This window comes from Artemia sp. Qi Xiang Cuo, chromosome 20 (assembly GCF_049724085.1).
Source record: "Artemia sp. Qi Xiang Cuo chromosome 20, ASM4972408v1, whole genome shotgun sequence".
NCBI classification, from domain to species: Eukaryota; Metazoa; Arthropoda; class Branchiopoda; order Anostraca; family Artemiidae; genus Artemia; species Artemia sp. Qi Xiang Cuo.
The window spans coordinates 7,631,959-7,657,048 of record NC_142813.1 but is presented as its reverse complement, the minus strand read 5'-3'; the positions used below and the strand labels follow the sequence as shown (position 1 = coordinate 7,657,048).

The window sequence follows — 25,090 nt, the reverse complement described above, 5'->3', positions numbered from 1 at the left end:
GTTTCTTTAGTTGATTTCTTCTTCGATTTATATTCTCTTTTCAGCCATTGTGGTCTTAGATTCATTTTATATTGGGGTTCTCTTAACCCACGGACTTACAGATATTGTTCTAAGCTTTCCAAAAAAAAAAAAAACATTTATCCATTTTTCAAGCCTGGCATTTCCGACAAACCATTTTCTGCGACAATATTTACCCCTCCCCCCCCCCCACAACACAAAATTTGATACCCTTTACCCTCACCCAGCACTACCTGTAAGTTTCACTTCGATCCTCTAAGTCATTAAATAAAAAAAAAACAAGTTTTTTAACTGAAAGTAAGGAACGACGTTAAAGCTTAAAACGAACAGAAATTATTCCTTATATAAAATGGGCTGTCCCCTCCTCAACACCTCGCTCTTTACACTAAAGTTTTTTATTGCTTAAGAAAATAGAGCTGTGAGAAAGTCAAACTTTAGCGTAAACAGCGAGGCGTTGAGGAGGGGACAGCCCCTTTCATTTAAGGAATAATTTCTGTTCGTTTTAAGTTTTAACGTCGTTCCTTACTTTCAGTTAAAAAAAACTTTTTTTTGTTTAATTTTTGAGCGTTTTTGAATAAATGCAGGTTTTGATCTTGGCTCACTGTACATGAATAATTAAAACTAAATTTGCATATTAATTTACTTTTATTTGGTTAAATGGCTTTCTCGAAACTTGTTTAATTTTATTTACGAACGTTTTATTAGTAATTAATATACGTAACTTACGAATTAACTTACCTAACGAAATTCTATATTCATATATTTTTAATACGCATTTTAGAGGGTTCGCCCCCTAGTCAATACCTTGCTCCTTAAGCTAAAGTTCGAATTTTGTTCCAATTCTTTAAAAATGACGGCTTAATCACAAAGGCCGTTAATTAGAATAAATAGCTCTTATGAAAGTACTAAAAAATCTTTGGCTTAAAGAGCGAGGTATTGACTAGGGGGTGAACCCAATCATATATGTAATATTTTTTGTTCGTTTAAAGTTTTCATGTTGCTGCTGTTGCAGTTGAAAAACTTGTTTTTTTATATTTAATTTCTGATCTTTTTTTAAATAATGTTGGGAAGTCCTGCGTCCCCTTCATAGCAATGTCCCTTCCCCCATGAAAACTTCCTTCATGGAAAGATCCTCCCACATAAACCCCGACCCACCCCCACCCCACCCCCACTACCAGAAAAAATCTCCCCTGAAAACGTCTGTATACTTCCCAATAACCAATACTATATGTTAACATTGGGTAAAGTTCATAACTTACAGCCCTCCCCCCGAGATCTTCAGGCGATTAAGTCATCCTAAAAGACATGCTTATAATATTTTCGAACATGCTGAACAAAATGGCTATCTCGAAAATTTTGATCAGGTGACTTTGGGAAAAATATGAGCGTGGGAGGGGGCCTAGTTGTCCTCCATTTCTTTGGTCACTTAAAAGTGCATTAGAACTTTTCATTTCCATTCCAATGAGCCCTCCCGCGATGTTCTAGAACTACTGGGTCGATACGATCACCCCTGGAAAAAAAAAAATAAAAAAACACGCACCCATGATCTTTCTTCTGGCAAAAAAAAATGCAAAGTTCCACATTTTTGTAAATAGGAGCTTGAAACTTCTATATTAGGGTTCTCTGATTCGCTGAATATGATGGTGTGATTTTCATTAAGGTTCTACAACTTTTTGGGGGTCTTTCCCCCTTTTTTCGAAAATCTGTCAAATTCTCTAAGGCGCTTAACTTTTGATGGGTAGGACTAAACTTTATGAAACTTATATATTTGAAATCAGCATTAAAATCTGATTCTTTTGATGTATCTATTTGTATCAAAATACCGTTTTCTAGAGTTTCGGTTACCATTGAGCCGGGTCGCTCCTTACTTACAGTTCGTTACCACGAACTGTTTGATTCTCAAGATTTTACAGATATTCGATTTTAATTGCCTGGGTAAACATAGTACCTTACGAATGACCTTGTCATTTAAACGTGAAAAAAAGTCTTAAAGAGATTCACAGGGCAAAAGGGCTTAGGCAGACAGAGCAAAACATTTTCACCCCCCCCCCCCACATCCTCCCTTCAAAAAACACAAAATTTGAAGTCCCTTTCTCAACCCTCCCAAGCAGCCCCCAGATACTGCAGATATGTTATTTTGATAAACAGGTGTTTTAAATTTTACCTGACGACTTCAAAATGCATGCTTGACTCCCACTAGTAGCAAATTTTCACTGTTTAATAAAGCTTAGCAGCAAAAACGTATTCCAATGACACAGCTGTATCCAGGGGGTGGCGGTTTGAACCCCCTGCCCCCCTTTCTGTAAAAAAAATTATCCAACTAGTACAAAAGTAACAAAAATACGTGAAGACAAATTTACCTTCCACTAATCTTATTTTGTAAAACTTCTTCAGAATTTTTTTTTAAACCCCCATCCCCCAAACAAAAATCTTGGATACAGCCCTGTCTAGTGATATTGGTCTCAGTATCATATGCTTGCCAGATTTATAGGGCTGGATTTCAATGCATTTATATAATCTTCCTGTCACTAAAAATGACAAGTCTATCAGCTTATTTTCCAACATCATAAAAAAATCCATCAAAATAAGAACCAAAGCATAACAGAAAAGAATTACCATTGAAAACGCATAAAAGTCTGTCCTATATTGACTAACGACAGGTACGAAATCCACAATAGAGTCATGGTGATCATGCCGGGTGAATGGGTACTAAAACAGCTTAGACTGCAAAAAAAAAACACACTAACATATAGTTTAACTAGATTACCCGTCGCGCGTTGCTGCAAATTAAAAATTAAATAAATTCAAGGACCCCCCCCCAATAATTGTCCTACCAAAAATTACCCTCCTAGGGTAATTCTCCCTGATTCCCTCCCCCCATATTAATAACGATGATATTTTTAAATCTAGAAGTATTTGAAAAATTCCCCTCTTCCTTGCGAAAAATTCTCACCCAAACCTCCCCCTCCCCTCTGTAAAATTTTACCCATATACAAGGTAATTATCATACTTATATATTTAAAAATTTTTGAAACATTAATCTAGGATAATTAACTTACCCGTTGGTTTTTTTTGGATAATTAGTATCCAGAAAAAGTGAATAATATGAACGACATCAACTGTTAAGCATTTCTGTTCAGGGGTATCTCATTTCAGTTAGCATGAAAATCATTCGAAAGATTAAGAGGGCCTTAGGGATAGGGGGGACATTTTATACCTAAAACCTTTGCAAGATGGTACTGAACAGTTTTTTGGCAATTGGATGAGCAGTGTAGTAACGTAGCCTATACAGGACCCACGGACATACACTTAATTTGGTATATTTATATATATATATATATATATATATATATATATATATATATATATATATATATATATATATATATATATATATATATATATATATATATATATATATATATATATATATATATATATATATATATATATATATATATATATATATATATATATATATATATATATATATATATATATATATATATATATATATATATAGAAGATTATAAACAAGCAGATTGATAAATGAGTAAACAGAAAAATAGACGGCAAAAAGTAATAAATATATAATTTCTTACATATTGGAAAGAAGTATTTATCTAAAATAGCTTAGAACTGTTAAATTTTATATTAAATTACTTATTCGTATGATTTTTATTAGACTTTAATACTATAAATATTCATTTAGTCACTTATTTAATACTCATCTCCATATCAATCAGGATGAAAAAAAAAACAAATAAACAAATAGCTTAGTAGTTAGATAACAACGTATCTTAAAATAAGGAAAACGGTTTAATTAGTTTACTGTTTCCAGTAAATTTGCTTCAAGACTTTTAGAGTAAAACAAACACTTCCTGTTAGTTACTTTTTCCTGTTCCCTGTTTCTTTTTTTCTGGGAAGTAGAAAATACAAGGTTTTATAATTTTTTCTAAACGATTAATTAAAAAAACTTTTTTCACAAAATAAGTTTTTTCAAAAAAAGTAAAGAACCCCATTAAACCAAAAATGAACAAAAATAGAATCAAATAATATATCAGGCATACAACTACAACAAATCAGTATCAATAATTTAATGAAACCAAAAACAAACAGAAATTAAAATAAATAACAGAGTCAAACTGAAAACGAGCAGAAATTAACATGAGTAGGGTTCTAAACCCGTATGCTTTCTAAAAGCCAGAATATAATTTTTAATTTACCAAAAAAAAATTCAAATGAATTTACTGAAAAAATGTGCATTTTCAGTTTAGTATACATATGCTAATACTTATTCCTTAAAATCTTAATTGATTTTTGATTTCTTAAAGTTACAAAAATGTAAACATTTAACAGATCTTTCTTGAGTAAAGTACAAATCATATTCAGTAAAGTACTCCTAATTTTGATTGGCTGTGTTTGGGGAAACGGTGGGCGTCAGAGGGAGATTAGTTGTCCTCCAATCAGTTTCGACTATTAAAAAGGGCACTAGCCTTTTGAATTTCCAATCGAATGAGCCCCTTCTGAAGTTTCTACAACAATATTTTCTATAAGAAAAACCTTATATGCCCCCAGGGCACAATTTACAATCCTTGCCCAGAGAGCTGTGGGGGAGCATCCTCCTCAAAGACGTATTTTCAAGATCTTTAAGCAACATTGAAGAAAATGGCTTTCTCCAAATTTTGATTGAAAGTGTTCGGGGAAATGACGGGCGTGGAAGGGGTGTTAGTTGCCATCCAATCACTTTTGGCTATTAAAAAGGGCACAAGCCCTTCCAATTTCCAACAAAATGAGCCATTTCGATGTTTCTACGACAACTCCTTTGATACACAGTGCCCTGGTCTAAAAAAAAGAAAGAAAGAAACAAATAAATAATACATCCTTACTTAGGCAGCGCTATTGTGCTGCCTATGATAGGGCTTCTGAGAGATATTCAAGGACATTACAGTGGAGTTAAAAAGGATTTTCTGTGGTGGCAAGGGATGGGGGAAAACTAAAAAATGGTGTACTCTTTCAAAAATGTTTTCAAGTTTCTCTTTTGCGATACGTGGTGACAACCCCCACATTCTCTCCATTTTGGTGACAACTCACAAAAATGGTTCGGAATAAACAGTTTAAATTCGATTTATTAAAGTTAAATTCGATTGTAACAGCTGAATTTTCCAAACTGAAAATTCAGTCCTTTGCTCTACATATACATATTGTTCAAAACTGATGTAGCCAAATAAATTCAGCTTTTCCGTTTTGATATAACTGAAGATCATATAAAACTGGATAACATGCTATTTATTCTACACACAAACACAGGACACTGCTGTAAGCCATTGAAATGGTGTCAATAAATTATATATATATATATATATATATATATATATATATATATATATATATATATATATATATATATATATATATATATATATATATATATATATATATATATATATATATATATATATATATATAGAAAATTACATAATATTGCACTTACTTAGTCTTTAATTTTACTTATTAGAATATAATAACGGTAGGGAGTTTTTTTTAATATGGAACTGCGAATCAGCTTTTAAGACATATTTAGAAGCCTGTGGAAAAATGCATTTCTTGTTATATTTGGGTATTAATAATAATTTTTGGTAATTTTCCTTAATATTTTAGGCATCGTCTCTTTAGAATTTAAACCGTTACCTAAAAATCGATCATGATTTTGCATTTAATGAGTGAACTATATTTTATATTTAATTAGTATAATTACATTTAATGAGCTAATGTTATGAAATATTATACTGAATAAATAAGTTCAAAGATTTTCTCCAGCGACAAAGTGGATTGTAAATACACATTCTGGATTACAAAAAGGCAATTTCTGTGGTAGCAGCGACCACTATCTGCAATCTAGTAAAGGACGAACCCAGGTCAATAGTGACCCAAAAGTTATACTCACAAGTTTACTCATACATCATTTAAGAAAAAAAAAACTTATACTCATAAGATCTTAAGTCAGTCATTCACAGGACACATACCACTAGGAGCTATATTTAGGGATCAAGTTTTGCCCCGGGCGCAAGAGAGGCCAGAACCACCAAGGAACCCTGTTAATTCTTTCCAATGTCGTTAACAAAGTCAATCAAGCTTTATTGTTAAATAAATAAATTTCTTTGCAAATAATGATTTTGCTACATTAGCTAGTAATTACTAAGTTTCCTAAGTAACGATTAGTTTATATGATTCATATATTCCTGATGTCAATAAAATTGGTCAATAGCCCATTGGCGCCCATAAGCTGAATTTTACGGGGGCTTACCTGGTTTAGTCGGCACTTCCAATGCTGTATAATAGAAATCTTAAAACAAAAATATAAAATATAAGGCAGCATCATTCAGCCGGGGGGGGGGGGTGGACCCCCTCTACCCCCCCCCCCATATGGGTGACCATGCAATAGCCAAAGCAAACTGAGACTGACCTTAACAAAATTTAAACATCAGACATTTTGAAACTGAATAATTCCTTGCAAATATCAGATAATTCTTGTTGTAGTAAATAAGTCAAAAGAACATACATAACGATAAAAAGGAAGATAAAATTCCTTTCTCAGCCAAATGAGGATTCTTAGTACCAATTAAAATTAGTTCTAACGTAAAAATATTAAATCATCAATCTCTTTCTGGAAAACTAATTAGCTTTTTGAATATTGCTGAAGCCAGTTATGAAGATGATTACTAAAGAAGATTATCACTAACAATGGTTATTATCAAAATTAACTCTAAAAAGTAACTATTAGTTTCATCCAAATTATTTGAAAATTAATATTATTATAGGCAGATTTTTTTCCCTTCCCAGCACTGTGAGGGTACTTGACACTAAAGGAGGGGATACACCTCCTTTAATGGAGGATCCAACTCCTTTTCAAAAGTTGAATCTTTGTTGCTGTAAGGTTTGGGGTGCTGATTAGGATATGCGATTCGTGTTAGTTATTTTATAATTTATTTAGTCCTGTATTATTTTTAGTGTACCTTTGCCACCCCCTCGGACAAGTTTTTTACCTCTTGGGGTGGCTGTTAATACTGATGTTGTTTTTTGGTTTAATAAATCTCTTTCTAAAAATCTAGACCAAAACAAGCAAATTATATATGAAAATGAAGAAATTACAGTAAAAACTATTTATATAGATTTTGATGGCTGGCAAGGGCCCGTAAGCCCTTGCCAGGGCTTACGGGCATGTACCTGTCCGTAGGCCCATGTGCATGTACCTGTCCTGAATGGTAAAAAAATCCTGGGATTACTCAATTTGAAGATTATGCTTAGGAAAGGGATTGTTATATTCAATAGTTTCAAACAAACAAGAAAAAGGATATTGAGAGAAGGGGGGGATACTCAAGAAGCTATCATCTATATGCCAAAAAAATGTATTTTGATGTATTAGACATTCTGAGATAAAGTATTTATTTAAAAGAATAGCTTTCACCAGGTACAAAGAGAGAATTCGAATTTCAGGGTCAATAAACAAAGAGGACAAAAAACATGAAAAAAAACAATGCACTTTAAACTTGCAAAACAATATAAAAACTAAACTGTCAGAATATATAAATCATCCACCAATAATTATTTACTATTTAAATTTATACATTATTTATGTTTATTATACATTAATTGTTATTTTCTGATCCCCCTCTCCCTGAGAATATGTCCGACGTTTGTGCACCTTACATTCATTGCTTTAACAACTATTTAATAAGAATAGTGTAGTAACTCTACTTTAGCTATGGATGTATCATGAAGTTTGGTATCTTTATTATTTTTTTTTTTTTTTTTTTTTTTTTTTGAAGAGCATCATGTATAGCCAGTAGTATTGGAAGACACTTAAAACCTTTTAAGGCGGGGTGAATTAAAGCCGAAACCGGTTTTGATTACTTAAATGGCATTCGTAATTTATTTAAAATAGAATGCCAGATCTACAACATGGACTTGACAAGAATCTTTATTGAGACAAAAACACATTTTTTAGATTTCTATTCTTTTTAAAATTTGCTTCTTGGACTTTCAAACTACAGCCTAAACTGTGGTTTGACCAAAGAAAGCATTAAGAGAATTACTTTCACAGAAGACCCTTTTCATATTGGGCTTTCAATTTTCCTGTCAAAGATTAAAATCTAAACAAGTCAAATGATGGCTAGTACAGGAAAGTCAGGGTAGCCAAGTGTTTAAAGGGCCAGACTCAATATCTGGTCCCAATATGGGGTCGTGGAACTTGTGGGTTTGATCCCCATACCTGAAAAATTATTGTGCTATAGTAGTGCCGTGGGTTGGACCTTAGCTTGGTAATATGGGACCCAGAGATCAAACCTTACCCTAGCAACACACTGCAGGGCTGGTGCTAGGTCCTTGGTAGTCAAGAAGCTTTGTAAATCTAATTACTTACTGGCTGGTATGTGAACAGCCCAAATTGTTGCTCAACAGTTATACTGCCTTTTACATCTGTAGCTCAAGGTGAGTTAAACATAACTACATGTATAATCATGTTGGCCATAGACTTTACAAACAAAATTATCCCCTTTTTTTAGATTACTTGGCTTTCATCAGTGCAACCACAACAAAAATTAAACTGAAGTATTCACCATATACACCAGACAATTGCAACAAGTGATATGAATTGTAGCATGTGCTCAACATCAAGATTGAAAAATGGGGCAAACCATGCCAAGGTTGGTCTTTCAGCAAAGCAGTGCAATGTGTCACTATGACATTTAAGAAACCTATGAGCTGGTAATATTCCATGTTGCCCATAGAGACCTAAAAGAACAAAATATATAAAAAAAAAAGTTTGAGCATGATATTCCAATAAGTATTCTCTGAAACACTAAATTTACCCTTCAGTATAGCATATATACATAAAATTAAGCATTAAAGGCTCCATGTATTGAAAACTTTATTCACATTTGATCTTAGCACACTAACTCATCCCATTTATTGATATTTGATATTGGCACATTGACTCATCCCATTTTTTGACATACTTTTTACACATATATCTCTGGCATTAGGCTACATTTTCATCATTCTACTAGACAATGTTCATTTTTTACATGTGTTGTTTTCTTTTCCTGTTTTTTTTTTTTGTCATATATGCTCTGGCCTTCTTGAGTTTTTGTAGATGGTTTTCAATTAAAATAGTAATTATCAAATAATAATAGTAATTATTTGTTTTACCCCTCCATGCATGTTTTGCAAATATTAGCTAGAGGTCAATGTGATAAATACTAAGCAAAGAATAATGATTCTCCTTCTGGAAAAAGATTGGTGAGCTATGGACCAGAGGTCATATTTATACCATAGACAATACAAAAAACAAATGTGTTTTTGAGCTAGAATTTTCCTATGGGGGGGGGGAGGAGGGTGTCTTTTTAACTAATCTCGGAGGGAATGGTTACCCCAGTGTGTAGCAGTGCATAGCAAATTTCAAAGTTACCAAACCCTCTAAATTGTGTTGTTATATGTGGGCTAAATGTGTTGGGTATTTTTTCTCATATCCTGTTACCACACTCAAGCACCCTCCATGATCATAACATAAACTACCCTTTGATACTATTTCTGTTCCACAGGTCATACCAAAGAACTTAGAACACTATATTTTTCAAAGAAGCCATAGCTTTGTATTTCACAAGCAAAATGTCATTGAAGTTGGAAAAATGCAATATTTTCCTCAAGCAAAAATGTGCTGTAAGTGCAATAGAACCCTGAAATAATGACTATATTGCCCAAACAAAATTACAGAATGGTTTATTCCACCTAATAAGAATCAGGCATTGCTGAATTCAATGCATATTTGTTTAAAGCTGTACAAAATTCTTGTGCTTAATTTTTAGCATAAGTCATATTTGTGTTTAAAAAAAAAGAATTTTTTGTTGCGAGCCTTCTGTGACAAAATTTGAAGAATTTTCTTTCTTTACTTAAAAAAAAACTGTGTAGTAACATTTGCAATAAAATTCTGCCTTGTTGCAGCACAGTACAAACTTGTATCAATTAATGATATCAGAACACAAATGTCAGTTCTTGAACATCAAGTTGCTGAAAAATGCTTGATTTCTGATATGCATGCTGAAATTAAAACCCTTGTGCAACAAGAGACTGTCCAGTCAAGTAATGATTTTGCCCAACATCTCAATAGTGAGGTTCAGCAACTTTTTGCTGAAGAGTAGGATAGACTACATAGAGCTCTAAACATAGTTGCACATGGTATCCCAACACAACCAGATGCACAACTTTACATCCAGTCATACCTCAGCCAAAATTACAAACTCATAGGTATTCAAATTATAAATGTGAAAAGACTTTCCATCCCTGCAAACTCACAGCCTGTAAATGCATGCCCAACATCTATCCTCTTCTCTGTTCCCAGTGTAGATACCAAAAGGAAAATCATCAATCATTCTGGTGAACTCTGTGTACATATTAAGTTTTGCAGTGATGCATCAAAGGCCAAGCATGACAAATGTAAGACTCCCATAGATATTCTAAAAAGGCAAATAAACTCTGCTGAAAAAGATCTTATCATTTTCAAAGGTCAAATTGTGACAAAAAACGTTGCTGCTCATTGCAGTCGGAAAGTTCCAAAGGCAGCCCTGAACCTGGCTGCAATGGGGATATAACAGTTTGTCCCTCACCTCCTGTAAATAGCCCTGATTTCTTGCAGTTATCCTCTTTGCTTTGTAGAGCTTCAAGTATTAATACTAGTGTATCAACTGAAAATGAACTTTTCTTTTCATGTGATAGATCAAGTAAATCAAGCTTCCTCAGTGCCATCTCTGAGTTAACATCTACCCCATCTTTGTCAACCACAGTTGCAGCTACAAGACCTCTGCCACTGGACAACCAGTCAAGAAAGCCTCAAAATAATAATACCCTGTGTTTCATCTCTAGCAATGTTGATTCTCTTACAAACACGCTTCTAAATGTCCAAGTGATCCTAAAAGATGAAGAAGATATTGCTGGCTTAGTGGAGATTCTGCCAAAATTTACTACAATACCTGTTACTGGAAGTTTGTTACAGATATCTGGTTTTCAGGTTACTGTCCGCTCCTTCACGCCTTGCTCTTTATGTTACTTTAGCGTAAAGAGCTAGTGGTTGAGGAGGGTACAGCCCCTTTCATATACGGAATAATTGAAAGTAAATAAGAACTGAAACTGAAAGTAAGGAGCAACGTTAAAACTTAAAATGAACAATAATTATTCCGTATATGAAAGGGGCTGTCCCCTCCTCAACCCCTAGCTCTTTACGCTAAAGTAACGTAAAGAGAAGGCGTGAAGGAGGGGAAAGTCCCTTTCATATACGGTATAATTGCTGTTCGTTTTAAGTTTTAATATCGCTCCTTACTTTCAGTTAAAAAAAACTTGTTTTTATTACTTAATCTCATAAAGACGATACTTTTGTCAGCATATGAAGAACCGTGTATATTGCAATTATATCTGTCTGGTTTATATGCAAAGTAACACAAGAGACGAAAATTAACGTACAAGTGAGTAGTGAAGAATTATGGTATACAAAGTAATATTTGGCAGGGATAGTCACTAGTGATAAATCACTAGTGGTGGCAACATGATTGGATAAGTGTTGAGGATTTGGGGAACAAAATTGATTTGTGGGTTTGGCAGAGAGATTTTTGGGAAATTTCCTAGAAATTTGGGAATAGTGCAAGCCTTGCTTAATTTCTAATCAGGAAAATCAAAATAATTAAACCTCACAAGAAAAGAAAAGCTTCGACTTTGCGGTTGCTGCAATAAAGAATTGCCACAAAATTAATTCAAAGTCAACCAAATACCGCCGCCTCTTCCAGCGGCACAAAGCGACATTGTGACATTTCAGTGGCGGTCAACCGAGCCTCTCCTTGGCAGCGTTTGGTTGATGCGCCGGCATGGTGCTGGGGTCTAGGTAAGACAGAGCGCTACAAACATCAGAATGAACTTAAGAGGATAAGTTATGTCATGGGAAGATGTTATTTAAAAAGCTTCTAAAGTAGAATTTTGGAAAATTTTGAGTTTGGGGGGAAGGGGGATTACAAAAACATTTCTCCCCGTGACAAAAATTGTCCTCTAAAGTCAATTCTGCACCTTGTAGTGCTCTATCTATTAGTGCTTTAGAAATATTTAAAAAGCTTTGAAAACAGAATTTTGGAAAATTTTGAGTTTGGGGGGAAGGGTTTTCAAAACCTCTTCCCGTGATATAACGTGTCCTCTGAAGTCGAGTCTGATGTTTTAGCACTCTATCTATTAGTGCTTTAGAAATATTTAAAAAGCTTCTAAAATAAAATTTTGGAAAATTTTGAGTTAGGGGGGAAGGGGGCTTTTAAAAACCTCTTCCCGTGATATAACTTGTCCTCTGAAGTCGATTCTGAAATTTGTAGCGCTCTATCTATTAGTGCTTTAGAAATATTTAAAAAAACTTCTAAAGTAAAATTTTTCAGTTTGGGGGGAAGGGGGATTTTAAAAACCTCTTCCCGTGATATAACGTGTCCTCTGAAGTTGATTCTGATGTTTTTAGCACTCTATCTATTAGTGCTTTAGAAATATTTAAAAAGCTTCTAAAATAAAATTTTGGAAAATTTTGAGTTAGGGGGGAAGGGGATTTTAAAAACCTCTTCCCGTGATATAACTTGTCCTCTGAAGTCGATTCTGAAACTTGTAGCGCTCTATCTATTAGTGCTTTAGAAATATTTAAAAAAAACTTCTAAAGTAAAATTTTTCAGTTTGGGGGAAGGGGGATTTTAAAAACCTCTTCCCGTGATATAACGTGTCCTCTGAAGTTGATTCTGATGTTTTTAGCACTCTATCTATTAGTGCTTTAGAAATATTTAAAAAGCTTCTAAAATAAAATTTTGGAAAATTTTGAGTTAGGGGGGAAGGGGGATTTTAAAAACCTCTTCCCGTGATATAACATGTCCTCTGAAGGCGATTCTGAAATTTGTAGCGCTCTATCTATTAGTGCTTTAGAAATATTTAAAAAAGCTTCTAAAGTAAAATTTTGGAAATTTTTCAGTTTGGGGGAAAGGGGGATTTTAAAAACCTCTTCCCATGATATAACGTGTCCTCTGAAGTCGATTCTGATGTTTTTAGCACTCTATCTATTAATGGTTTAGAAATATTTAAAAAGCTTCTAAAGTAGAATTTTGGAAAATTTTGAGTTTGGGGAAGGGGATTCCAAAAAAATCTTCTTATAACACAATTTGTCCTCTTAAGTCGATTTTGATATTTGTAGGGCTCTATCTATTAGTGCTTTATAAATATTTAAAAAGCTTCTAAAATAAAATTTTGGAAAATTTTCAGTTTGGGGGGAAGGGGGGTTTCGAAAACTCTTCCCATGATATAACCCTCTGAAGTCGATTCTAATGTTTTTAGCACTCTATCTATTAGTGCTTTAGAAATATTTAAAAAGCTTCTAAAGTAGAAGATAATTTCTTAAACCACATTGGCCTGACATCACATAAAGAAAGAAAAACGAGCAAAAATGGGGTTTTTATAGGCCAAATGAAGATACTGAAAAAACGAAGCGAATATTTCGAGAGGACAAACGCCTCTCTTCTTCAGCGCGAAACGAAACGATGTATCAATAAACGCCAAAAATTAAAAGAATTAAAACAAAATCGTTTCGTTTCGCGCTGAAGAAGAGAGGCGTTTGTCCTCTCGAAATATTCGCTTCGTTTTTTCAGTATCTTCATAGACCTTATTCGTTTTTCCGCCTGAATTGCAACGCTGCGCGAAAATCGGCCATATTGTTGGCAGGTTTGTTGTGCAAACATGGAACTTATCATGGAATTTCCTGAAATTCAGAAGGCACTGGTGAGTTAATTTTGTTGATAATCTTGTTAACAGCAAGGCTGTACATCACCTGCATTCTGGATTATTTTTCCTGAGCTTGGGTAGTAGGTTTAGCCTGTACTAGGCTATATCTTTGCCCAGCCAATCATGGACTCCAACTTGAAAATTACAAACATTTATTTAGGTGCCAAAAAAGGCAAAGAAGTTAACAAAAGTGACACAGAAAGATCCGCCATAGTCTCTACAATAATTTTAACATTTTTATGACCTAAGAACCTGGGTTGACTTTCCAGTTTTTAAGGAAAATTTGATCCTTAGAAATTAACATTGTGAATCAGTACCAATAAAACTTAGGCTAGATTCTGCTACAAAGGTGATGATAATTGGATGGTTTTGGGGTCAGTGCCCTTCTAAAAATTCCTCTCTGTCCTGCCAGGTCAATATTTTGTGTTCCAACTGTACAGGCATCATGTGGTAACATTTTGTTAAATTTTTCCATTCATGGAATATTGAGATAGCTAAGAAATAGACCTACATCTCCATTTAGAATTTCATGCTGAATCCAAATATAATAATCATTAACTAATAGTTTGCCGCAAAGAATAAAATTTTATAAATCTAGTTCAAGGATATTGTCAGTTTATTTTCTTGCTTATTTGCCAGCAGATAAAATAATTGGATGGTCTGAAATAGTATTTTCTGGTGCAAAGTGCTGGAAAATTTTCAAACTTCCTACTAAAATGTGTATTTTTTTTCATTTGCTTCTCAGATTTCTTTGTAGGAAAGCAAATAATTTTAAAATAAATATTATGCCCCCCTCCTTGGTGATGCCCCTGCCCCTGACTATGTCCCTGGGCCTTGCTATTACCAATAACTAGATTTTGAATATATGAATACAAAAAAATGATTTACTTATAGAATATAAGCTATTCGGAATTGATTTTGAAACTGAATTCAAATTAATTATTCAGTTAATCAAGTTAATTTTATTTAATGAATTCAATGTGAAATTAAATTTGATTAATCAATTACCAGAATTGATATTTGTTCCATGAACATATTGGATCCAATGAAAAGTACAAGTGAGTTTTGCAGAGTGAGCACATATTAATGAAAAAATCAGTTATGTTTGTGTTGTGACTGAGAATTTATGAGTTGACCTAGCTGAGAAAGTCGCCATTTCAGGTTTTGAGCTCAGGATCCCTCTCCCTCAGTTTCTGTCCCTAGAACAGAATCAAAATATGTTTTTTGGAAACATTAATTAACTTTGGAGGGTTGCAAGGGACACCTTTGGCGCCCCCACAACTCAGCGCCCAGGGCAGCTGCCCCTTTGCCCCCTAGTTCTGGCCTTGGTTTTGGTCAGCTATCAGGGAGATTTAAGTCCAGTCCCAGCAAGTCAGCACAAGGTAATAGTCCTCTTCCTCTCCTAAAAACGGACCTTGATCCTAATCTGTTGATCTCCAGCTTTCCCTTCAGCAGCAGGATAGCTGCATTTTTTATAACTTTTCCTCAGGCTATACCAAACACAAGAGCATAAATTTGTATTTTTAGCACTCTGGCCTCTGGTGTCTGATCTCAGATCTCAAAAAAAAAGTTTGCTGTATGTCTGTCACACAAAAGCATCCCAGAGTTCCTAAAAACATAATTTAATGTTGTGGCATGTTTAGGGGGGGCCCGGGGCCTGGCCCCCCTGAAATTTCCCAAGTTCGTCAATACCTGTCCAAGCCAGTTTTATTTATTTTTTTATTCTTCTGTTGCTGGTGCCCCCCCCCCCTCAACCACTGATTTAAAGGAGCCCGTAGTAGTGTTTCTCTTCCAACGCACTCAGAACTTTATAAAGTCATTTAATACCCAAAAACCATACTCAAATATCCTCAGGTTAACTGGTTAGGCCTAGGCCAATGTCTATTTGAAGAACAAATCAGTACAAAATTTGTCAGCTCTAATTTTCTCATATTTTTTAGGGCCAGTGGTGCAGAGATCTTGATATTGTCCCACTTATCTCAGACAATCTTATTGAAGATTATTACAAAGGTTCAAATTCAGCCAGCCGGCAACTCAAGAGAAGCTACAGCTTTTTGGTGGAGCAATATATTGACCTGGAAACTGTGCATATTTTAGAAGTGGAAGGACTTTTTGGAAATAAAGGGTTAGTGATAAAAGGGAGTTGCTATCGCAGTTTTAAAAAGAGGGACAAGCCGCATTCAATCACAGTCTATCTTTCATGTGACAGTCAGATTATCAACAGTGCTTGTTCATGCATTGTTGGAAGTGTTTTTTGCAATCACCTGGTGTCGCTCTTGAAAATTATCAGTTTGATGCAAAGTCTGGAGTACAAAGAAATCCCTGCCTCCCTGAGCTGCACCAAGATGCCTCAACAATGGAGTTACATGAGAAAGCAGGATCTTGAGCCATACAAGGTGATGGACATCGATATTTGCCAAGTTGGGGAAGGAGGACTGTCAACTCCAAAGACAGTGCAGCTGTATGACCTGCGGGTCAGTAAAGATGATTGTCTCAGTCTGAGATTGTGAGTTATGCAACTTAGTTCTTCCCTTAGCCCAGCTGTATCTGCATTTTCAGGTAGGACAGAGTTTCTGTTACATAATCTTTGTTTATTTTTATTAATGGTTTTTTATAAAGGTAAATCTGATTCACAAAAGCAATTTTATTTTACTATCAGAAACAATAATGTATGTTTAAAAATTATATCTTCAAATGTAAGCTGTACCTGGACTTAGGATCCTGAGATGGCTCTCCTGTGAACATTTTGATGATGAGAAAAACCTTTTTCTTTGTTTGTCTCTGCTCTTCCTTTGGACATTTTTCTGGGCTTTGAACTGGGGAATGCAGTAGCTGACCTGTTCCATGTGTGAAGCATGCTGTGAGTTGCTGTTTTGACTTGCATCTCAGAAGTTTTGCTTCAGGACTACCAGGACACATGCCAAGGAATAAGACAACAGATAACAAGTTCCAATAAAGCAAAAGGGGTTGTTGTACAAGTTTACCTAAGGTTTTACATGGCTTTCATGGTTACAGCGGTCAGTAGCGTATATTAGAGAGGGGATAGGGGTGATCACCCTCTCTCTGAAATCTGGTAAAGTTTGTCATAAATGCCATAAAATTGGAAATTTTTCCAGTCCAAAGGGGGCAACGGCATTCTTGTAATGCCTTAAATTGCTTATTCCAGACTGTTCAAAAACCCTGGAACTTATCATCAGTTGTGTAACTAAGGATGGGTTGGTACATTGCACCAGAGGAATTTTTCTTTTATTGGTTTTGTAATAGAGACTTGAAAATGCATTTTTAACAGAAAAATTAAGCTTTTTGGCACTGACAGGACAATTCATTAGCAATCTTCACAATCCAATGGTCATCAAAATAGTATGGTTGGTACAGAAGATTAGGTTCTGTAGGCAGGAGGCATTAAGGAGCCAAAGAGTAATTACTTGTTCATAGAAAAAAAAAAATGCATGCTTTAGTGGTAAATCCAAAAATGTAGTGCTTCATGCCAGAAAATACTTTTTTATCCTTGACTATTCACCAACTTCATTATGAGCAGAAAAAAAATAGAAAATGACATTTCTTACTAGACATTTTCTTAAAACTTAGACTCTTCGCACAACACTAGTTCTAAGATAATTTAATCTTCTAAGATAGGTGTAAAAGAAGTAAATATATGGAATAGTACACTTTTTAGTTATACATGGTTCTAAAATTTCTGCTGCTTTGTGGCAGAAAGCACTGCTTTCAAACCATCTTCTTGCCCAAAATAGATATATTTACCACTTCAAACCTCAAAATTTTCTGCACAGATTTGACTTAGTCCGCACATTTTCGTCGTCCCTTCCTAAGGTCCAAAGGAATTAGGATGACCTTGCCTATAATTAAAATTGCTCGAGACAAGGAAATACTTTTTACTTCTTCCCCCCCCCTCCTTTCATCGTAAATCCTGGATCCGTCACTCCAATTAATGCCATTTTTTGCTTTCTTGACTACTATATTATGTAGACTGACACCCCCCCCCCAAACGAAATCCTGGCTACGCTGCTGGTTCTCTCATTTCCAGATTGATGCAAGCACTTTAAGTTTGAAGTCCAAGGCATGCGAAAACTTTTATTTTTGTGTTAAGTAGACCTTTAAAAAAGGATTTTCTTGCAGATCTTTTGAAAGACAGCATCAAAAGAGAAAAATATTTCCAGGCCAAGCTTGTTCAGAATAGATTATTGGAATGCCCAGTGTTGTCAACATTGACCAACCATTTACAAGTAGATGATCCTACTTGTGGTATTATAACCATTCTCAGTGTTTTAACCAGTGCATTGTTCAAGGCTGCTGAGTTTCCTGATGTTCCTGTGTATGGGCGTACAGGTAGTTACATGTTGACAAATCCTGATCCAAAACAGCAGCAAGTGATAGACTCCTTAAGAGTGTCAGCATCAGAAGCCAAAGAAATGGAAAAAAATTCTTGCAGAAATACTGATAGTGAAACGTGGTTTCGTGCATGTAAGTTTCGACTTACCTCCATCAAATTTGGTTTGGTGGTGAAAAGGGTCACACCTTGGAGCAAAAAATCAGTTTTGTATTTGCAGATAGAAATTTGGATAGAAACCCAGCTGTAAAGTGGGGCAGGATGCATGAAGCAACTACTTTTTGAATTTACAAAAAAATATGAAAAAAAGAGGAAGGGATGTTGTGGTTATGGACTGTGGGATTGTGATACCAGCTGAGTACTGGCTTGCCACGTCTCCTGATTGACGTGTGTTTGACCCATGCGAAAGAGACCCACATGGCATTATTGAAGTCAAGTGCCCATATAGTCTTTGATACACAACTGAGGAACAGTTTTTAGCTGAATGCCAATACCTCACATGCTTGAGAAAAGACCACCACAATTATTATCAGATCCAAGGGCAACTGGGCATTACTGGACTGTCATGGTGTGACTTTGTATTATGGACATAAAATTTTATAATAATACAAAGGATACCTTTTGATAATGTTTTTTGGGAAAATGAAGTCAAAACTCTGACTGATTTCTATTTCCAGCATTATCTGGAATACTTGTCTGAGCTTCTGTAATTTGAGGTCCTTTGATTAATGTGATAAACCTTTTCGACGTATCCAGAAACCACAAAAGAGAACCCCTCACAGGCACCAGTTACGGAAAAAAATTTCTTTGTGAACACGTTTAAGTTGAGTTTTCTGATGCTGATTGGTTGACGCTCAAGTTTGAGCAACGGTCCATGTTGCAGAAGCAACACTTCGGAAATGTCGAAGTAATGTATTTTGAGTTCCATTGATTTTTGTGATTCAGAGTTCCTTTGATTTATGTGATTATGAGTTCCTACGAATATAAGCATTCTTTTTTAACCTATATATATATATAAAAGAAACCTAACTAAAACCTGTCTTTCATCAAAAATTCGGCCACTATTCAAATCCGTTTTCTTTAATTTGGCTGGGTACTTTATTTTCCATACAAATTGATAAATTATTCTTGTTATTTCCTTTAATGTTGTTTTATTCGGTAGAGAAACTGTTGCAGAATACCATATTATAGGGCATACAGAAATAATTACATACGGAGCCTTCTGGTGTATAGTTAGAATTCAGTTGTTTCCATAAGAAATTGCCTTTTTTACAATGCTTCTAATTTCATTCCAATTTAATTTCTGCATTTTTTTCCAACTGTTGTTGAAAACTGTTCTAAGTACTTTGGTTTCTTCTTTGGTTGGTACACCATGCACGAAATCTCTATCCTCATATCTGAGGCTGGAACTCTCAAAGTGTGATTTATTTATTTCCACATTGAAAATTAAGGATGAACACTTGTGCCTCTACAGAGGAGACACACCACAAGGTTAAGCGATTTACAGTCCTAGTGGCTGCAGGGAGACAGCAGTGATCGCTTTTTGTAGCCCAAGCTCCAACTAAGAAACGTGCAAAATTTCACCCCCTCCAGACTTTATCTTCATGGGTAAAAGTGGGCCGGAAGTTTCAACCCTCCAACCACAGCCCCCCTTTAACGTTGTCCAATTGGACTGAAATTTAGAGGTTAAGCATTCCTAGGGGCCGGGAGCTTATCCTCGAAATTTCAGCTCAATCCGATCACTCCTTCCCTGTTTTCCAAAAAACAAATATAGCCACTTAAAGTTCATTTCTCTTTTTTTTTTATCATCCACGCCTACAGGCCACAGTTGGCACCGGATCTGGGTGAATGAGGACTCATTCGAAGCGGAATTCGACCTGTTAGGGCCTTTTGATATTTTCAGACCAAAAGAATTATCCCCCAAAATATATTTACGAAAAACCTCGTGTTCCTATAAGAGCCCATGTTAATTTTTCCCACCACAACCCCCCTGTAACGTTTTCCGATTGGGTTGAAATTTAGAGGATAAGCTTTGCTGGGGCCTGGGAGCTTATCCTCAAAATTTCAGCTCAATCCAATCCTTCCTTCCCTATTTTTCAAAAACAAAATATCAAGTTTTGTGGGGATTTGCTTGCGTCAAAAATAGATACGAGAGACTAAAACAATATAACTAGTGTCTCTGTGGTACAATGGTCGCTGTTCCTGACTGTCAGGTGGAAGATCCGGGTTGGATTTCCTGTGAGAGAAAATTTTTTATATACTGAATTTAAAGTTTAAAAAGAAACTCAGTTTCTTTTTTAAATCCAATCCATTAAATCCTTCAGCTCAACAGGCGTCTCCAGAAGAACATCACAGTCGGCCTTCAGGTTACAGGTAAGTCTCCAATGCTTTGAGAACATGCCGTATATCCACATGCTTAAAGAAAAGTTGAAAAAAGAAAATCTTACTGTGCATTTGATTTGAGTATTCAGGAATTAAAAGCCTTAACACACGAATTTTCAAAAGCGGAAGGTTTGGGTGGGGGCAGCCCCCCATCTTTAACTCCTGAAAAGATCAGCTAACAGTTAGTCAAGCAATAATAAGTAATAAACTGTACAAAAACGTGCAGAAATTATTTGAAAAAAACTACGTTTTCTAAAGAGTTAAAGAGGCTGAGTCACAAGTTCGAACCTTAAAACATGCAGGGATTAGGAAGTGTAGTTGGGGGGCTGCCACCCCCCAAACCCTCGCTTCCGTATATGAAAGGGCTGTGCTCTCCTCAACGCCTTGCTCTTTACGCTAAAGTTTTTATTGTTTAAAAAGAGTTGTGAGAAAGTCAAACTTTAGCATAAAGAGGGAGGCGTTGAGGAGACCACAGCCCCTTTCATATACGGAAGTGAGTTCTCTTCTTCCAGATGCAAAACCAGCATAGAAGTCCTCAGTGTTGAAATGTCTAGAACATACTCTACTGTAGGCATCTGAGATTTGGAACAAGGTACCTTCATCTCTTTGAATCTTCACAAGCCACTCCTTTCTCAGATCCTTATCACTTGGAAGCTTGTGAAAGGAAACATGAAATATAATTCCACTATTAGAATGATAGTTGTAACAAGGGCTGATGAGCGGTCAGATTTTCAACAATCCTCAGGGCTTATCACTTCCCAAAATCTCTCAAGTAGCCTTTGTATCCCTAATCAGTTAATTAAAAATAGAACTGCAAGCTTGAATCCTCTTTAGGGGGAGGAAAACTAATTTTTGACCTGGAACATATTCCGCATTGAAGGGTAGGAAGTGATAGCCCCTAAGGATTGTGAAAACTCTGACTGGATCATTGACTCTTGATTGTAGTAGTGTTCTTGCTCTGCTCTCCGACCATGCAAGTTCAGTGACAACCAAAAGGGTGAAGGGTAAAAAGTATGGATACCTTGGGGTTTTTAAGAAAAATGATTTTTTTTATTCCGTTGAAAGGGGATTTCGATGACAGGGATTTGAAGCCTTCAGTAACCTATCACTGGGCAACTGTACAACCCTTAGCCAAAATTTTGTCATTTGGACTGTCCTATAACTTTTAAGAGACCATAGTCCAAGGTCTCCTTTAAGAAACTGGGTATGGGTCATTTTATGCAACCTGTACAATCTTTTAAAATAACCTAGCTGAATGCTTTCTAACTGGGCAGCATTCTCATGTCCCCAGATCTTTGTCCCGTAATGGAGAATCGGCATAATCTTAGATAAAAAAAACCATCTTCTGCAAAGACGAATTATTTATTCCACTCATTTTATTCCTGAAAAGTGAAAATGTTGCAGATCTTCCCCTATTTAGCGCTTTTATAATATTATAACTCCATCAACCATTAATTGGGAATATAAAACCAAGAAACAACATAAACACCTTCAATTTTATAGGTATTTAAACCCCCTTTAAATAGGGGAATGCAGGAGTATACCTAGGGGGGGGGGCAAAAAGGGGCAAATGCCCCCCTAAGAAATTTCGTTGGCACATTGCTCCGGAGGATTTTGTTTCGTTTTTTGTAATAAAGAGACTTTTAAGCTTTGTGGCACTGACAGGACATTTCATTAGCAATCTTCCCCATCCAGTGGTCGTCAAAATAGTATGATTAACACCAAAGAATATAATCTCAATAAAGCACAGGAGGTTGGGTGGGTAGATGAGAAAGGCTTCATAAAATTAGAAAATTACAGCACAGCCAATTCCAGAAAATTTGGGAGGGGTACAAAAACTTCCCTTCGGTTTTCTTTTTTGATTTAGATACTAAAAACGTAATTTTTCAAAACCAATTCACATCTTTGCCCAAATTATTCAAAGAACGTGAAAGAACTTTTTAGAAAAAATGGAGCAATTTTTAGAGCAATTTTTAGAGCAATTCACAGATCAAGATGGATCTTAATTTGCTCTGAAGTGCAAATTTAGGTAACTAATGTAAAGAAGAAAAAGATACTTTCAAATTCTCCTCTTTTGATTTATAAGTAATATTGTAAGATAAAGGTAACATAACTTCATCAGAACCCATCAGCATTCAATTGGATAGATGAGTGAATCAAACACTCAATTGTGGTAATCTGTCATCTTACAATATCAACTGGGTAATTTAGAATAAGTTTTTACTCCCTCACATCAATCAAATAATCCCCCTCCCACAACAAAACCACAATAGGGTACAATCACCAGAAATGATAAATATGGCTGCAACTGGCACTATTCCTTTTTAAAATGAACAGCGGTGGATTGAAATGCTTAACCCTGATGCTTTTCAATTCTATTTCATAGAGACCAAATTTGCTTACTATGAAAGGAAGGTAGATTTCAAATATATCTAGCTAAGATACACAGTTGTTTAGTAGAAGAGCATGTATTGAAACACTAGTAAATTGCACAGAGTGAAATGATAAAAAGGGTAAAGCTTCAAAGTGAAGTTACTATCAAAGTTAAATAGAGGTGTAAACCAAAACACGTACTACTTAAACATTCCTTTCTGAAAATCAAAACGTAACTTCAGAATCCGGGGTTTGGTTGGGGGGGGGGGGCAGTCCCCCCCCAAAAATTTGGAGAAACAAATATTATATATACCATGCCCCGTTACTATCTGGATGTAGACCCCTCGTGTACCCCCTCCCCCACCAAAAAACATGAGTTCATAAATGCGGTGAAATTTAAACAATACTTGCTTTACGATACACAACATGAAATTGGTAATAGCATTGTTAATGCTTGGCATTATAGGGAGGAGGCTAATCTACCATTGTTCCTTAAGGCTAAAGCTTCCATTCATCTTCAGGAACATTCAAGGGGAGAATTTATCTTTCAGTTTTCTTAAGAGGTTTTACACTGCTAACTGAAAGAAATGTAAGTAAATCGTTGACACTTTTTGATATCTTGAAAAGGGGTTAGGTTAGGAAAATAAAACTTTCAGTTATGAATCCAGGGCCAAAACCATACTTTGGAAAGGTATTACCAAGCTTCCACATTAATGATCTTATGATTTCTAAGTCTTAGAAATTTGTCTGCTTGACAGGTCTATGGTCTATACCATTTGAAATTTCAACAAAACAACATTTTACCTCAGGAACAGGTAGACTAAATTATGTCATAGGAAGGTATTTTGAAGTACCTACCTCCACTCCGTCCCCCTCTAGAGAGCATTGATCTTTGATGACCTTTCAAAATATTTGTGCTCTAACACTGAAACCTTGCAAAACAGATCTTCTGCTTTAATTAAGTACATGAAAACTATTTTCACTTTCAGAACTTAGCTCAATGCAAATTCATGAGGTTTCAAATATCAGCAAATATATTTCCTAAATTTAGGAAAAAAAGATTGATATGGATTAATATTCTACTCAAATAACAGGAATTCCATTTTTAGAATTAAAACCAGAGAAAAAGAAACCGATGACTGAATATTAAGGTAATATGTTGTTTTGTCAAAATTTCTATAGGTATAACCTGCCAAGTAGGCAAATTTCTAGACTTGGAAATCAGAAAAGGGTTAAAATGGAAGCTTAGTAATACCTCTTTAGCTTGTGTTTTTGGTCCTGGATTCATTACTGAAGGTTTCATTTACCTAACCCCTTTCCAAGACAGCAACAAGCAGTTAAACTAGAATTTTACTATTAATTTTTTTTTGGGTTGAAAACTAGTGGTGTTCTTTGAGGATGGCAGGGGACAAAAGAAAAAACTAAGACCATAACATCCTTCCTTTATAAAGTACAATACACTTTAATGATTAACCTACATTACTATAGTTTTTTCCAATAAATTGGACAAAATAAAATATCATAAAGCCCATGAATCTGGACTTTTTGCCCCCCCCAATAAATTGCTGGAATAAAATTCTACTTTAGCTACTTTTGGCTATCTTGGAAAGGAGCTAGGTTCGGAAAATGAAATTCTGAAGGATGGACCTACAGGCTGAAGTAAGTCCCAGGATGGTATTTTGGAGTACCTACCTTTACTCCCTCTCCCTCTAGAGGGTCCTGAAATTTGCCTACATGACAGGTCTATACTTATTGAACTTTAGACAAGACAAAATTTTAAATTAATTTTTAGTTATCAGTTTCTTATTCTCTGGGTTTAGTTCTTAAAATGCAATTTTTGTTAGTTGAGTATAATTTTAAGCCATGGTTTTTTTTTCAAAATATAGGAAATGTATTTGAATAACTTTAAGACCTTATAACTAGGGATTGAGCAAAGTTGCGAAGCTAAAAAAAATCTTTGTTGTACTTCATTTAGGCAGAAGATCTATTTTGCAAGGTTTCACTTTTATAACACACAGATTTTTAAAGGTCATCAAAGGTCAGGACCCTCTAGAGGGAGGAGTGGAGGTAGGTACTTCATAATACCTTCCCAGGACACATTTAAGCCTGTAGACCCATCCCTGAAAGTTTCTT

At 35.2% G+C, this 25,090-nt stretch overlaps 2 protein-coding genes across 3 annotated transcripts in view; one reads left to right on the top strand and one right to left on the bottom strand.

Annotated features, from left to right (window-relative positions):
- The window catches only part of LOC148939828 (lipase maturation factor 2-like), a 174,613-nt gene that overhangs the window by 56,991 nt on the left and 92,532 nt on the right, over positions 1-25,090 (bottom strand). Inside the window, exons 2-3 of one of the 2 annotated variants that reach the window (XM_089106279.1) lie at positions 8,637-8,811; positions 2,635-2,742 (exon numbers count right to left, since the gene is read on the bottom strand). In XM_089106279.1, coding sequence (XP_088962405.1) covers positions 2,635-2,742; positions 8,637-8,811 — 283 coding nt within the window. The remainder of the gene's footprint in view (positions 1-2,634; positions 2,743-8,636; positions 8,812-25,090) is intronic. The other variant, XM_089106280.1, reaches the window with a different exon arrangement.
- LOC148939829 (uncharacterized) lies at positions 13,735-16,364 on the top strand. Its single transcript, XM_089106401.1, has 2 exons — positions 13,735-13,851; positions 15,795-16,364. Exons 1-2 carry the CDS (start codon positions 13,810-13,812, stop codon positions 16,362-16,364), a joined length of 612 nt encoding a protein of 203 aa, XP_088962527.1. The 5' UTR covers positions 13,735-13,809.